The sequence below is a fragment of the Synchiropus splendidus genome, chromosome 19 (genome assembly GCF_027744825.2).
Source record: "Synchiropus splendidus isolate RoL2022-P1 chromosome 19, RoL_Sspl_1.0, whole genome shotgun sequence".
NCBI classification, from domain to species: domain Eukaryota; kingdom Metazoa; phylum Chordata; class Actinopteri; order Syngnathiformes; family Callionymidae; genus Synchiropus; species Synchiropus splendidus.
In genome coordinates this window covers 4,279,104-4,293,006 of record NC_071352.1, presented here as the reverse complement: position 1 = coordinate 4,293,006, position 13,903 = coordinate 4,279,104, and the positions used below count along the sequence as shown (strand labels likewise).

The 13,903-nt window shown below is 40.5% G+C and overlaps 2 protein-coding genes across 2 annotated transcripts; both read left to right on the top strand.

Moving 5' to 3' along the window:
• The first annotated feature begins 21 nt into the window (after nucleotides 1-21).
• emp2 (epithelial membrane protein 2) lies at nucleotides 22-7,233 on the top strand. The gene is made up of 5 exons (XM_053851900.1): nucleotides 22-182; nucleotides 4,703-4,818; nucleotides 4,877-4,985; nucleotides 5,085-5,225; nucleotides 5,343-7,233. Exons 2-5 carry the CDS (start codon nucleotides 4,741-4,743, stop codon nucleotides 5,510-5,512), a joined length of 498 nt encoding a protein of 165 aa, XP_053707875.1. The 5' UTR covers nucleotides 22-182; nucleotides 4,703-4,740; the 3' UTR covers nucleotides 5,513-7,233.
• A 2,441-nt stretch (nucleotides 7,234-9,674) lies between these two features.
• atf7ip2 (activating transcription factor 7 interacting protein 2) lies at nucleotides 9,675-13,679 on the top strand. Its single transcript, XM_053852081.1, has 11 exons — nucleotides 9,675-9,987; nucleotides 10,067-10,198; nucleotides 10,303-10,371; nucleotides 10,456-10,496; nucleotides 10,578-10,612; nucleotides 10,697-10,752; nucleotides 11,144-11,189; nucleotides 12,014-12,036; nucleotides 12,399-12,548; nucleotides 12,607-12,797; nucleotides 12,936-13,679. The coding sequence occupies exons 1-11, from the start codon at nucleotides 9,928-9,930 to the stop codon at nucleotides 13,150-13,152; spliced, it is 1,020 nt and encodes a 339-aa protein (XP_053708056.1). The 5' UTR covers nucleotides 9,675-9,927; the 3' UTR covers nucleotides 13,153-13,679.
• Nucleotides 13,680-13,903: the final 224 nt, after the last annotated feature.

Sequence of the window (13,903 nt, the reverse complement as noted above, 5' to 3'; positions counted from 1 at the left end):
AAACCAGGCGACGCGTAGGTCTAACTTTTTTTTTTCTGGAGGACGAGGACCATCAACTGTTGTGGTGTCGCTTCTGAGCTCATCTTCCGCCACATCTCGAATTATTCTACGCAGATTCTCTTTGTCTTCGAGGCGACATCAAACCCCCTTCAGTGTTTCCTGGTTCCTTCTGGTTGAATCTGGTAAGTAACTTTGTTTGCCTGGATTATTTGCATGTGATTTGTGTTTTCATCTTCAGTCATAAACGCTTCCCTCCTGACAGTTCCTTTATTAATTTCTTGTGCCTCTACTTGCGCCTTTTAAGATTCGCATTTTGGAATGAAGTACAGAGAAATTCTCGTATTTTCTTTATCTGAAAGTAGTAAGAGAAAGTGACGCGCATCGTGACTTCGCCGGTGTTCACTGGCTGCTGACGTTATAGAGTTGAAAGGGGCGTTGTCGACGCGCGTGTCGCGCTGACTTCTGTGACTTATGCCTAATACTTTGAGATGGATGTTAAATAACAGCCATTTCCATTTTTGAGTTCATGGAAATATTTGATATTCTGCCTTTCCATCATCAACAACGATTTTTTTTGGGGGGGAAGAAGGAACTATTTTGCTAGTTTAAACATGACCATATGGTACCATATGCCTTTGTCCTTATAGTAGATGCACATAGTTTGTCCTAGTGTTTTCTGTAGAACTAAATAGAAATGTGATGTTTTGAAAGAATGATAATGATTTTTCACAATACACCGTTTTGTGAATTTTGTGAATTTTGTGAAAAGAAATTTTGAGATTGGAGTCATTGCAACAGTGAACAAGAAAATTAAGCTTCTTATGTTGGAAATTCTGATCTGTGGATTTTTGCCGAATCCGCAGTTAAAGTGATGCTGTTTTCAAGATGTGAAAATTACTTTTTATTTCATGCAATGCTGCTTATTGATTGAGAAATAAAAGATGCCATGTGGAGGTCAGGATTGTTCTGACTTGCCAGTTGAGCCAAACTGGATGGTCATCCACATTTATTGCATCACTCGTGCTTCCAGTTGAGCTGAAGGCAGCACTGTTGTTATTCTTCAACAGTAAGAGCTTGTTTGGAAGTTTCCAGTGAGGAATTGACATTTTCTCCTATGATTTTACATTTTTCCTATGATCGTATGCAATAGCTGGGAATGAGAAATCTTTCAAGTCTCACATGAAAAAACAAGTTTCAAATACATACTAAATGTACGTTTCCTATCTACTTGATAAAATACACAACTTCCCTTGGGATTAATAAAATTTTTCTGATTCTGATTCTGAAAAAATAGGGTTTGTGTTTTTGCCCTTTTCCATGTTGCATTCAATTCCAACAACCACATCACTCCTTATGAGAGCAGATGCCTTTGACTGACTATTATAAATGAGCATGAAAGAAAATCCGTTATTCATTGTTTCAAATTGAAGAGGCACCTTGAGTCACCAATTACTTATACCTCATTCATGCTATGTTCTTGTTTAAGCCATGCTTACGTAGCTCCGCTGGATCGGAATTGAGAGGACACGTCTTACAACTGGAAAGACGCGCGACTCAATCTAATGAAACAAACTCTGCATCTGTTTGTGTGGCCGAATCAGAACACGACAGGCTCATACAACAACACCAACATCAGGGACATGAACTGATCAGTGCTGAGAAATACTCATGTTTACTGTACAGCCGTGTTGTGTGACCCGGGTACAAATACCAGGGACAACATGATCAAGTTACCCGGGTTGACCTACTTTTGCCTGTATATTTGGTCGAGTATAAAAGGGGCTTTGGTGTGTTCACACAATTGTGGTTGGGATGAATGTGACTGGCGTGAATGAGAATGGAATGATGCACATAGAATGACGGTCAGGCTGGAGAGAGATTTAAATGGATGCCTCCTTTGTTTCCATGGTGTCACTCACTGTAGGAATGTGAGTAGACACACACGAACAAACAAAACTATACATATGAATATGTGAAGATTTTTTTTTCTGACGTCATGGTGGCGTAGTGAAAACCTAAAACCCGTTCCTTGGTTTGGCAAATCAGCAAGAGTTCACTACCAATTCCTTTGTACTGCTGCATTAAATTTGATCATTTTGGTTCATAACACGGAGTAGGTCATTTTTGTTGTTCTTTCCCAAGATGCAGTACAAGAGACTTATGTGTAATTTAAAACTAGAGCACCTGCTGTCATAGCTTATGGCAGTTGGGCCAAATTCTTGTCACCATTAGAATCAGAATCAATATCAACTTTATTGCCATGGTCAGAGGGGATCACGCCAACTAGGAAAGTGCTTTGGATTGAAGTGCTGTGATGAATAAAATAAAATAAAATAAAATAACAAAGGCAGATCACCAATTCAACAGTGTGACGGCCGAGGGGAAGAAGCCGTTCCTGTGACGGAGAGGTTCTGGTCTGGATGGACCGTAGCCTCCTGTCAGAGGGAAAAGGAACAAACAGTTAGGTGACCCCTGCTCTGAAGGATTGTCATCTAGAGTGATAGTCTTTTAGTTTGGTCCGGCACATCCAGTCACATGACCAGCTCCAATATAAGAGAAACTGGAACCAGCCTCTCGAAGTAGACAGTATCTGAATTAAATCCTGAACACCTTCATGTGAATATGGTAACAAAATACTATCATAATGCTTTAGCGGATTTCAATAATATTGAGGCAACGCAATTAACCCAGAAGATTAAAAAATAATAAATGAATGAAATACATTAATGCTGAATATAACAATTCGGTCAATACAAATCACAGAACCCACATGGCTTAGTGGTTTCAGTGTGAACACACAAAGCGGTTCCTTTGCATTTTAACTGGTAATGCGTTTTCCTGAAAAGTTATCCAGATAGACCTGGATGGGTCACTGTGTGTGTGTTTCTGTGGAACTCTTCCCTAAACAGAGCTTTGTTTGGTCCCTGGCTTGCTCGCGGGAAGATATGTCTTTTGTGTATCCTCTAAAAATATGCCTTCGCACGTGCTATTGTTGTAGTATACACTGACTTTCTGTCGTCTCACACACAGCACTGACTCACTTCTGGATGTTGACTTTCGCCCCAGTTGCTTGTCATATTTAACAACCTTGATGATTTCAGCCAGTTCTTCATTTGTTGAATGAAGTTTTCCAGACAATGGTGCGAGTGTAGAGCAGTCAGGGAGACAGAGAGCCAGAGGCCCAGTTAAGTCTTTGGATTTGTGCCAAATAAAAGGCTCAGAGAGGACATCAAGTGTCAGCATTTTCTTTCAGGAAAAGGAACTTGTTGCGCACAAAACACACAATTATGTGAAAAATATGTCACCAATGATTAAATAGTTGTATCCACACAAGCGTCAAGTATCTGTGTGCGTGTTTATGCCTATTTGAAAATACATCTTTCTCATTTGTTAATATGGCTCTCTGTTAGATCATTGGAGGCCTGTACACGTAACATCATCAGACTTCGATAAATGGTAAATGCAAAAGGTATTTGGAGAGGAACAGATGCAGTATCAATTTTTAAAAACTAATTTAGGAATTTAATGTGGATCCAACATATAGCTTTCTGTTTAGACACCTTTATAGAGCTGGAAACGATGGTACTCTGGTTTGACACCAAGCTCACTCCGTACACGTAGAAAATAGATGCAGGTTCAAAGCAAGTAAAAAACTCAAATGGAAGCTATGTCTCTGGTGGAGACCTTCTCCTTCAAAATAAAGATCTTGTGCATGTGCTGACTCGGATAAGATAGCAACTAAAATGGCAAGATACGCGTCTGCAAACACTGAGCACGCACACAGCGTGTGACTTCGTCGTGTCTTGCACATTCAGGACACGTTTAGGTTGTTTAAAGTTCATCCTGGAGGCACATACTTGCAGCATTTTGATTGGAAAGGTCAACAACCTCGCAAAGAAACTCTAATAACTTCCAAAAAATACAAAACAAAATCTGAATACAAAAACTTCACATGCTTCATACAACAGCAGGAACTGTCTCGAGGCTGCCCATTTTACTGTGTCACTGTTTTAGCTCAGTCTGCTTTCTGGCATGAGATGTTTGTTCTCCATGTGTCTACTAAATTCTTACTCTAAAATTCCTAAAATGTGTCCATACATTTCTGAACAAAAATTGTATTAACATAATGAGACATTATTTCATATGCAGTGCACTATGGTGTTAATGCTATGCTTTAAGTCAGAAATAGTGTTTGACATCAGGTCTTGCAAGAGCTTCTCTATAATTTAAAGCAAAAGACTGTTGCGATCACTCAGGGCTTGGATCCACATGCAGTAGACGTGGTAGATGTTCAGACTTCAACTTCAAGGTTTAATCCAAACAAAAAAGAGTGCAGACAATAAGGAGATTAGTAGCTGGAAGTAGCCAACAGAACGAAACAAAAAAAATCAAACTTCACATAACTGGCTTGAGAAAGACTCTATGACCGTCAACCTTTGCATTTGCTCACCAAAAGCAATTGTAGGATGCTGCATGTGTTGCACATATGCATATGAGAGGGCAGAGGCAGAGTAAAGGAAGTAGCAGTGAAGTCACAGAACACTAACTTGACCTGTGTAAGATTTTAGGCACTAGATGCGTGAGATGTTGATAGGACTGTTTGACTGTAATTTTATCAAAGGTTCCAGTTTAACCAATTGAAAATGACTTCATTGATATCACGGTTAATGTCAAGGATACTTTCTGACTGTCTCTCGAGCAGACAACATTCAAACACGTCAGCAGGATATAAAAGGAACCATGCTGATCATCCTCGCCTTCATCCTCCTCTTCCACCTGGCTTCTGCTGTCCTTCTCTTGGTCGCCACGATCCATAATGTAAGTCGATTCAAGCACACATGTCTTGTCCCACTCTTCACAATCCGCTCTGATTTAGGCCTGGTGGGTGGTGTCAGCGACTGGACGAGAACCAATCTTCTCTGACCTGTGGTACTCCTGTAACTCCACCTGCTACCCAATTTCAAACAGTCACACTGCTGATGCTGGTGAGAGGATTCCCTATTGAGGGAATGAGAAAAGTTATAGATCAGTGTTTAAAGTGTTGTCAAGTCATCAGAATTAAATCTCTTCCTGTCTCCCTTCAGCCTATCTACAGGCGGTTCAGGCGACAATGATTCTCGCCACTATTCTATGTGTCATCAGCTTCTTCGTCTTCATCCTGCAGCTTTTCAGAATTAAACAGGGAGAAAGATTCATTTTCACCGCCATCATCCAACTGTTTGCCTGTGAGTTACAGACACATGTGCACACTAACGCTGATGGGTGGAATTCAAGTTAACTTGATATGAGGCATTTCCTTGTGCATCCAATAATCTTGATTCTCATCGTTCCACTCCTCTTAGCTCTCTGCGTGATGGTTGGTGCCTCCATCTACACGGCGGAGAACAAGTCCTTCCACCTCCCCAGTCTCCAAGAAGGTTCTTATGGATCCTCTTACATCCTGGCCTGGGTCAGCTTCCCTATGACCTTCATCAGTGGCCTCATGTACCTGGTGCTGCGGAAACGCAAATAAGAGCCCATGATTTTTTAAATTCAATTTCATCTCTACCATTTCAGTTGCAAATACATGTTGCACAAGAGACATCATCTAATATTGGTTTCACGTGTGACCCGGTGTTAGTGAAGTGCCACTCCTTTATACAGAAAATGTGTATCAACATACCAAGTCCAACACAATGGGTCAAAGTCACCATGAAATGAAAAGTTACATTTCTTTGTTTTTTAACTTCACACCCTCTAAAACATTTCAATGTAAAGTACGGTTAAATGTCGTTTCATTATTACATGGTGAGCTCAATAGCAGCATAACAAAATAATACTACATTTCTTGCATTTGCTGTGCCGTGCGTATGATTATGAATTTAGTTTTTTGAACAGTGGATATAGTGCGGGTTAGTGTAAATTCAAAATGTCATCTAAAAATAATGCATAAAATTGCAAAAGACATGTACTTGAGGCTTATTTTTAATTCAGTGAGGAATAGAAGTGTAATGATGACCAGTTCATAAAGGAAATGTATCAAAAAAGAGACATAATATACAACAAAATATGAATGAGCAAACGTTGGGCTAATATGTCAAATACAGTCAATATCTGTTAAAGAATGGCAAATACAAAGTTGGCTACTATAAGAGGGACAATTTACCTTTTAACTTTACATTTAATATAGAATTAGCCAAGGTAAATAAAACATGTCTTTTCAACTAATTTCATTCAAACAGTGTCATTTTAAACAAAATACATTTTGCAAAATATAAATGTTTCACTTTAAATAGTTCATTGTTTCCCTTCTGGAAACCTGCTAAACATTAAAAGATGTCTTTTGTACATATTTACTGTGCAAGTGTGGGATGCATTCCAAGGATGCATCGCTGAAATTTGGATCCGAAACTCAACATTAAATAAATGTAGGATGTGAAGTGAATTTATCAAATGTAGGAATCGAACACATGCTCTGTTAGTGAACAAACATGTTGTGTGGTTTTAATTGGCAAAGTGAACATTGTTTGTGACAAGAACTTCTCTGTGCTTTGTTGAGAACGGACCACAGCTATTTATTTAAATTGTAAATGTCGTGTCTAAGGTCAATGAAGACTGTTGTGCCTGTGTTCTCTCTCTGTGCTTGGGATACTGCTGATTTCAATTGTGTCTGGCTTCAGATTTGCGCCGGCACCTAAACAGAAATACTGTACAATAACTGTAGTGCTGCTGTACTGTAGCTGTTTGGCAGACCAGCATTTTCTTCGCTCAACTTCATGTGAGTTGAGAGATGAGTTTGTTGGGACAGTACAGAGTAACATCTGAGAAGAGAAGGGTCAGCTCTATTTTCAGAACACAATACTTGAAAAGGATGGAACATTAGAATCATGTTGTCTTCCATGTTTGTTGAACCTCAGTGTGGATCTGCAGCGTTCTGTCTTTGGTGTGCTTTGCTTTCGTGCTGGTGCCTGTCCATGAGCATGCTTGTACAGATATTAAGAACAAAAACACTGAATGATATGAGTTTGTGATTGTCTTATCGGGCCTTGTTATTGTAATTATTGCTTAGATCAGGGGTTTCTCAGAAGCAGGTGTTTTGACGGCTGCTTTTGTTCCTGCCAACCAAGCAGCACCACGGTTTATCACTTGATTTGAACGTTTGATTGTTGTGAGCTCTGGCTTCTTGGAATAATACCACATCTGTTATTGCTACGCTTTTTTGTCATTAATGGAACCAATGAAGCTTTGTTGTACAATCACACAAATAACACAATTAAACATTAAAAAAAATAAAGTCAAGTATCGTTTTTATTTTATTTTTATTTCTAGATTACCTACATTTGATTGTACAGAGAAGAATTTTTTACGGTTATTTATTGTGGTAAGTATCATCTTTCCACTGTTTATTAAAAAATGTTAAATAATAATAATAATAGCGCGTAAACTAACCGGAAGCGGAAATGACGGAAGTAATAACGACACGCAGCGCATGGTACAAAAAAAAGTGCTCAGTTGTTTCTTTTCGATTTTGTTTTTGTCACTGTAATTTATAATTGACGGCGAATACTGTCGGCTCCTGAAGTTATTTGCAAGTATTTTGTATGGTGAGTTCTTTTGTGGTTGCTAATGGTAGCATCCAGTGCTCTGGAGTCAAGCTATCCGACACGTCCACGATCACAGTCAAGCCATCCGCAGCAAAATAAAATCATTGCGCGTTTAGAGGGAGCATTACGTTAGCAGTGAGCTGGCGTAGAAGAAACGTCAGGAAGACCGCGACTCCAAATAAATTAATCGAATGAAGCCTTGTTGGTTCTTTCTGCGGATGAAAACACAATCCCTGTATTCCTTTAATTTTTTTATTGTGTAATCCATGTAAATACGGATTTTAGTAATAGTGAAGTGTGTTGAACTTTGACCTCCAATTGCTGAGAAGTTTGCAAACCTCTGTGAAAACCAGCCTCAGATCCTGACAGAGGAAGGTAGTGTCTATCACAGAAGAAAGTTTGGAGACATTATACTGTATATTTTGAGAGAAAACCCTGTTCTTATTATTAGCATTATTATTGTAATTATTATGTTATTGTTATTTCTTCTATAAAATCTTAAGATAAAAAAGATTGAACTTCACCCTGACCTCACATAGTACGATTACCATGAGGGACAATGAATACTCTGCGCACCTATTTTTATTTTGCCTTTTCCAAATTTGTGTGAGTGTGGAGGTGTAATGTTTATTGCAACATTTATAAGAGATAATGGTTTAATAAAGGTAATTTTGGGAATTCAAGAATGGGGAACTTCAATCTCAATTGGCTGAATGTGTGTGGACTTGGTGACCCACTGAAAATACCCCAAGAAATTCAATGTGTGTGTGAAGGACTATCATTATGACAGAAGCCAATAACAGATTCACAATTTAAACTGCCAAACTGATTGACTATTTCTTGTGCTTTTTAGGATAACTAGGAAAACTGTTTAATAAATGTAAGACACGAACCTAGTTGCTTTTACACCAAGAATGGAACAATGTCTCTGTAATGTAAGTGTAACCCAAACTTCTATGCCGGTCTGCCGCCTCGATGTCTCTGCACCCGCCGCTACTCTGCCTTGCCTAAGGACTTTACTCCTTTTCAAGATACAGAACACGACTGGCGGGTTATTCACCCTCATGTGGGGGAGCTATGACATACCCTACACCTACATAAATGTATAAGTCAGAGAGAAATAACACCAAGAAAAGGAATCTTGTGGAAGCTTACCTGTGTTTCTATAAAGCTGTCCCAGGAAAAAGGTACCAGTTCGGGAAATAATCTGGTAGTTTCTTGGTATCAACATGAAGATGGAATAAATCACACAATCCAACAGGTAACGAAAACAGCTTCATTCAATTACTGCAGGATGACTCTTTTTTTGATAGATATTTTTTTCTGTAATTCTCATCAAAGTTTAGAGAACATCCTTTGTTCAGATGAATTACACAATGAAACAAGGGTTTTCTCTCAAAATATGCAGTATAATGTCTCCAAACTTTGTCCTGTGATAGACACTACCTTCCTCTGTCAGGATCTGAGGCTGGTTTTCACAGAGGATTGCAAACTTTTCAGCAATTGGAGGTCAAAGTTCACAATTCTGTTCAGATTAATTACACAATGAAACAGGGTTTTCTCTCAAAATATACAGTAGAATGTCTCCAAACTGTGTCCTGTGATAGACACTACCTTCCTCTGTCAGGATATGAGGCTGGTTTTGACAGAGGTTTGCAAACTTTTCAGCAATTGGAGGTCAAAGTTCACAATTCTGTTCAGATGAATTACACAATGAAACAGGATTTTCTCTCAAAATATACAGTAGAATGTCTCCAAACTTTGTCCTGTGATAGACACTACCTTCCTCTGTCAGGATCTGAGGCTGGTTTTCACAGAGGTTTGCAAACTTTTCAGCAATTGGAGGTCAAAGTTCAACACACTTCACTACTACTAAAATCCGTATTTACATGGATTACACAATAAAAAAAATTAAAGGAATACAGGGATTGTGTTTTCATCCGCAGAAAGAACCAACAAGGCTTCATTCGATTAATTTATTTCGAGTTGCGGTCTACCGGACATTTCTTCTACGCCAGCTCACTGCTAACGTAATGCTCCGTCTAAACGCGCAATGATATTTTTTTTTCTGCGGATGGCTTGACTGTGATCGCAAACGTGTCGGATAGCTTGACTGCAGTTCCAGTGCGGTGGGCTAATTGAAGCTAGCTAGCAGCAGACAAACCATCTGGGTGCATCGAACACCTTTTTTCAAACATAAGGTTTCAGCCTTGAGGAGTGAATTCATGATCGGGGAGGGTTCAAATGTGCTGTGAGAGTCGATGAACGTTGTGGGCTGCATGATGACGTTCGAGTAACGACGAAGACGAGCAGCTTTATTCTGTGGTTAACTCGTCGAAGAGGAATGGAGGGGTTAAATCTCCACCAGTCGCCTGGTAGCAACATAAGAGTCTCTCAGTCGCAGGTGAAGAGCTTCGATCGACTGCATGACGCCTCTCTTCCTTTCTGTCAGCATGCAGTAACTGTGTTCTTTGTTTCCGCAGCTGCAGTCACTTGTCCAACAAGAGGTCCAGCTTGCGATGAACAGCAGTCAAACTAAGAAGCAACGTTTATCCGAAGTAGTGAAAAAATTGGAATGTGATTTTGACTATGGCAGACGAATCAAAAAACTGGAGGTACTTCAAAAGTTGAAATAACTCTTGAGCTCTGTCTTTGCTTCGCTGGGACCTTAGTCCAACATCTTAAAGATGTGAGACAAATATGTTTGTTTTTTTTCCAGAGTCGCGTTAATATGCTGTCAAGAAGAGTGGACGTCGCAATTGCAGCCATGCTAAAAAAAGAGAAAAAGGTTTTGGAACTTTTGACTTGTATAGCCAGCTACTTTAGTGTGGAATTGTGGCACAGTTTGCAATGAAATCCAACTTTTTTTCAGAGTGCACCACAGTCTGACAGTGAAGATGTTGTCTGGATTGGGTATGTGAAATAAGTTTTTCTTTTCTCCTAAACTAAGCAAGTCAAACACATGCTGATCAAAATGTCTTTGCACTATCACAGACCCATCAGTGGCAAAGATCCTGCACAATCACAGAGTGAGATTTCAGCCTTGATATCATTTTTACATGTGCTCAACTTCTTTATCCATGTATTTTGTTGCAATCTTTCTTTTTTTGCAGTTGATGACAAAAGCTTAATCAGCAAGGACTTGATCAATGGGGTCTTTCAAGCAATGGTAAGTAAGACTAGCGGACTGAATTGCAGGCACTCAAGTGTCTGTCAGTTAAGAGATTTGTGTCTGACAACACAAGTTTGCAGTTTGTCGTGAATTGTTTATCAACACTAAGTTCTGAATGTCACCCACTACACTGAGAAAGTCCCAAATTGTAGTGAAATCAGACTCCAATGTCAGTGCTCTCTCACTGTCGGTCGAGTAGGACGGATGAACAATGTACTGTACTTTTGTGTTCGAGGTCCGACACATCACTGCCCCTAGCCCTGGAGCGGAGATACAGAGAACCCAGATGTTAGTCCTGTCGCAGTAGTTTATGAGTCGACCAGTCAAATGAAAATGTATTGAATATATTGCCAGGTGCAGAGTCGTATTTTTGATTTCCTCTTTCCAGGAAGTCACCAAAGAATCGTTGAAAAGGATGCGGGAAGAAAATGGAGGTGCCAAACACTCGACTGTTTTTAATCAGCTAAATACCTATCTTTTTATTTTTCAGCATGCTGTGGTACCTCGGTTTTCGAACGTCCAGAAATTCGTACAAATAGGAGTTCGAACAAAATATTTTTTTGCTTCGGATTTCGAACAAAAATCCAGAACTTGAACGCCCCGAAAAAAGCCGGAAAAACCATAAAATGCGTGGACCGATCAGCTGACCTATGACGCGCTTTGTTATTGTGTATAACGCAGCCTCTGTATGCAGACGTGTCCCATTAGCAACATTTACCGTGGTAGAGTGTCACAGCGGAGGTGCTCTCGACACCTCCGAGGCTGGAGCGCTCACTCCAGGGTTTGATGTCCTGTTGTGGGCTGGAGCTGGGACAGGGATGAGGCGAGTCTGGGACAGAGCGTGACTTGGTTTATGACTTTGTCACAGCCAAACTGCACAGAAGCGCACATTCAGAGCTGGACACGCACCGGGCACCTCTTCACTTCTGGAGAGACGTCACTCACTCGGCAACCCCTCCCACATGCAGCGGCCACACACATAGAGGAACAGCGCACCTGCAGCAGACACTCTACATTCACTCCTACAAAAGACTATTTTAAGGCTTGGAACGCATTATTTCTTTTTCCATTTATTGTAATGGGAAAAATCGATTCAGATTTCAAACAATTCGCTTCTTGAACGGCCGTGTGGAACGGATTGTGGTCGAGAACCGAGGTGCCACTGTATTTAGTTTTTTAGCCTCATAATTCATCCAACCGAAATTTGCTGTACGTTCTTTTCACTGTCTTACCTGTGTTTTGTGTCATCCCCATTCAGCTTTGGTGGGAGACGCACAAGTGGTGAGTAAAATGTGTCAACAGCTTCAAGATAAGAACTGATACAAGCCACCTGCCTTTTGCCATCTTCCTGGTCATTTCTGTGTCAACAGCTGGTTTGGCTCTATTGTTATTCCACATCAGTGGGACGTCACAGCAAGACAGCTTCCTCCTCGACACTATATATTGCTATCTTGCATCTTCCCTCATCACTCTGTTCCTCCTCCCTTCTTCATCCATCTGCCTTCCCTGACTGACTGAAGAGCAACAATCGAGATTTCAACATTTCAACAAATTTCAATAATATTTGAAAATGCCCAACCTGCCTGAATTGCTTCCTTTTCCAATAACCAACTCAAGACATCTCATTGTAATCTGTGCCAAAGGAGCAACCGAACCTCAAGTGCACTCCCTCAGTGAAAGGAACGCAGAAAGAAATCAAGGTTGAGATGGACATGCAGCTGATAACGCCCAAGACTGAGCCGGAAGAATCGCAGTTGGATCTCCATGACTCCAAGTCTATAAACACTCTGCAGGTAACATGCTACCCTCTGCGTCATCTACAGAACTTCCACTCATATTTCTGTTCAACAGAAGGATGAATGTCTTTACCCTCCACTTCCCGACATACCGTTCCCCTCCGTCTTCAGCGCAGAGGCCATTTCTTACAGCATTCCGCAGAAAGTGAGCGTCCATCTCGCCTTGATCAAGCAGCCTGCTCGGCTCTCCGTTCTATGGAAGGTGGATGAGGTTGTGCCTGAAGCTCCCCCGATGGACTCTTACAGGTGAGGGCTAGAAGAGAGAAGAAAAGAAGTACTTCAATTTTCCTCAAGTATTTAACTTGTCATGAAGGCAGCCGCTCTCTGAGCGATGTGGTGCGAGAGCAAAATCACCTGCATTTACCATGTTCTCATGAATTGCAGGATTCTCATGACAATGGAAAAGGTCAAGGGCTCCGGCATCTTTTGGGACTGGAAGGTTCTTCACGAAGTGAAGGCAATCACCCTTCCAATGTGTGTGCTGATTGCCAAGTACAAACCCGGGCACAAGGTGTGTGTCGCTGTGGTGGGCAAAGACGTATTTGGACGTTTTGGACCTTACAGCGAAGTGATGAATGCAGTCATTCCTGAGTCGAATTGAAATCATTTTTGTTTCATTGTTGACATTGAAAATTGTGGTTGATCTTTTTATGCCAAAGTTTTGTTTTGTTTTTTTTTTAACAGAGAATGCAACTACTGTCAGTCCAAGTCAGAACAGCCTGTGTTGCTGCACGGTGTAGTGAAAAACTGTGTGACAAATGTATATTCATTCATCAAAGTCAGTCATTCATTTCATGGCTTATCCATCCCTAGATCGCTTGTCTGACTTTCTGAAGCACTGTTATGTAAACCGAACCCCCAGTAACCGCGCTCAGTGGATTTATTAGTCCAAATTGTACAAGACATTCTGCACATCCAAGATGAAAATTCAACCTTTTTGGATTGCCTGGTATGACGTGCCTAACCTCAATATCAAGTTACACAGTACTACATATGAGGTGATCAAAGTAAATCATAAATCATACTGGACTTACACAAACAAAAGGTTTTCATAAGTTGTATGTTGTTCAGAACAGATGGAAGGTGATTTAAATCTCAGCTCCTTTTTGTATATAAACAGTTCAATAAACAGGATCCAATAAGTGTGTTGTTGGTTTGTGTTGAAGGGCTCACAGGTCTCTTCAACATTGTGTGGTTTGACTGAACCTCAAGTTCTCAAGGAACAAGGTGGGGAACTATAGACCAACTCTTAACGGTTCTTGAGGGTGCCTGGGAGCATGACCTGTCCATCGACTTGTGCTTTGCAGATGTGGATAAAGGTGCATGACTGGGAAGCCAGGGACAAGTTGTGG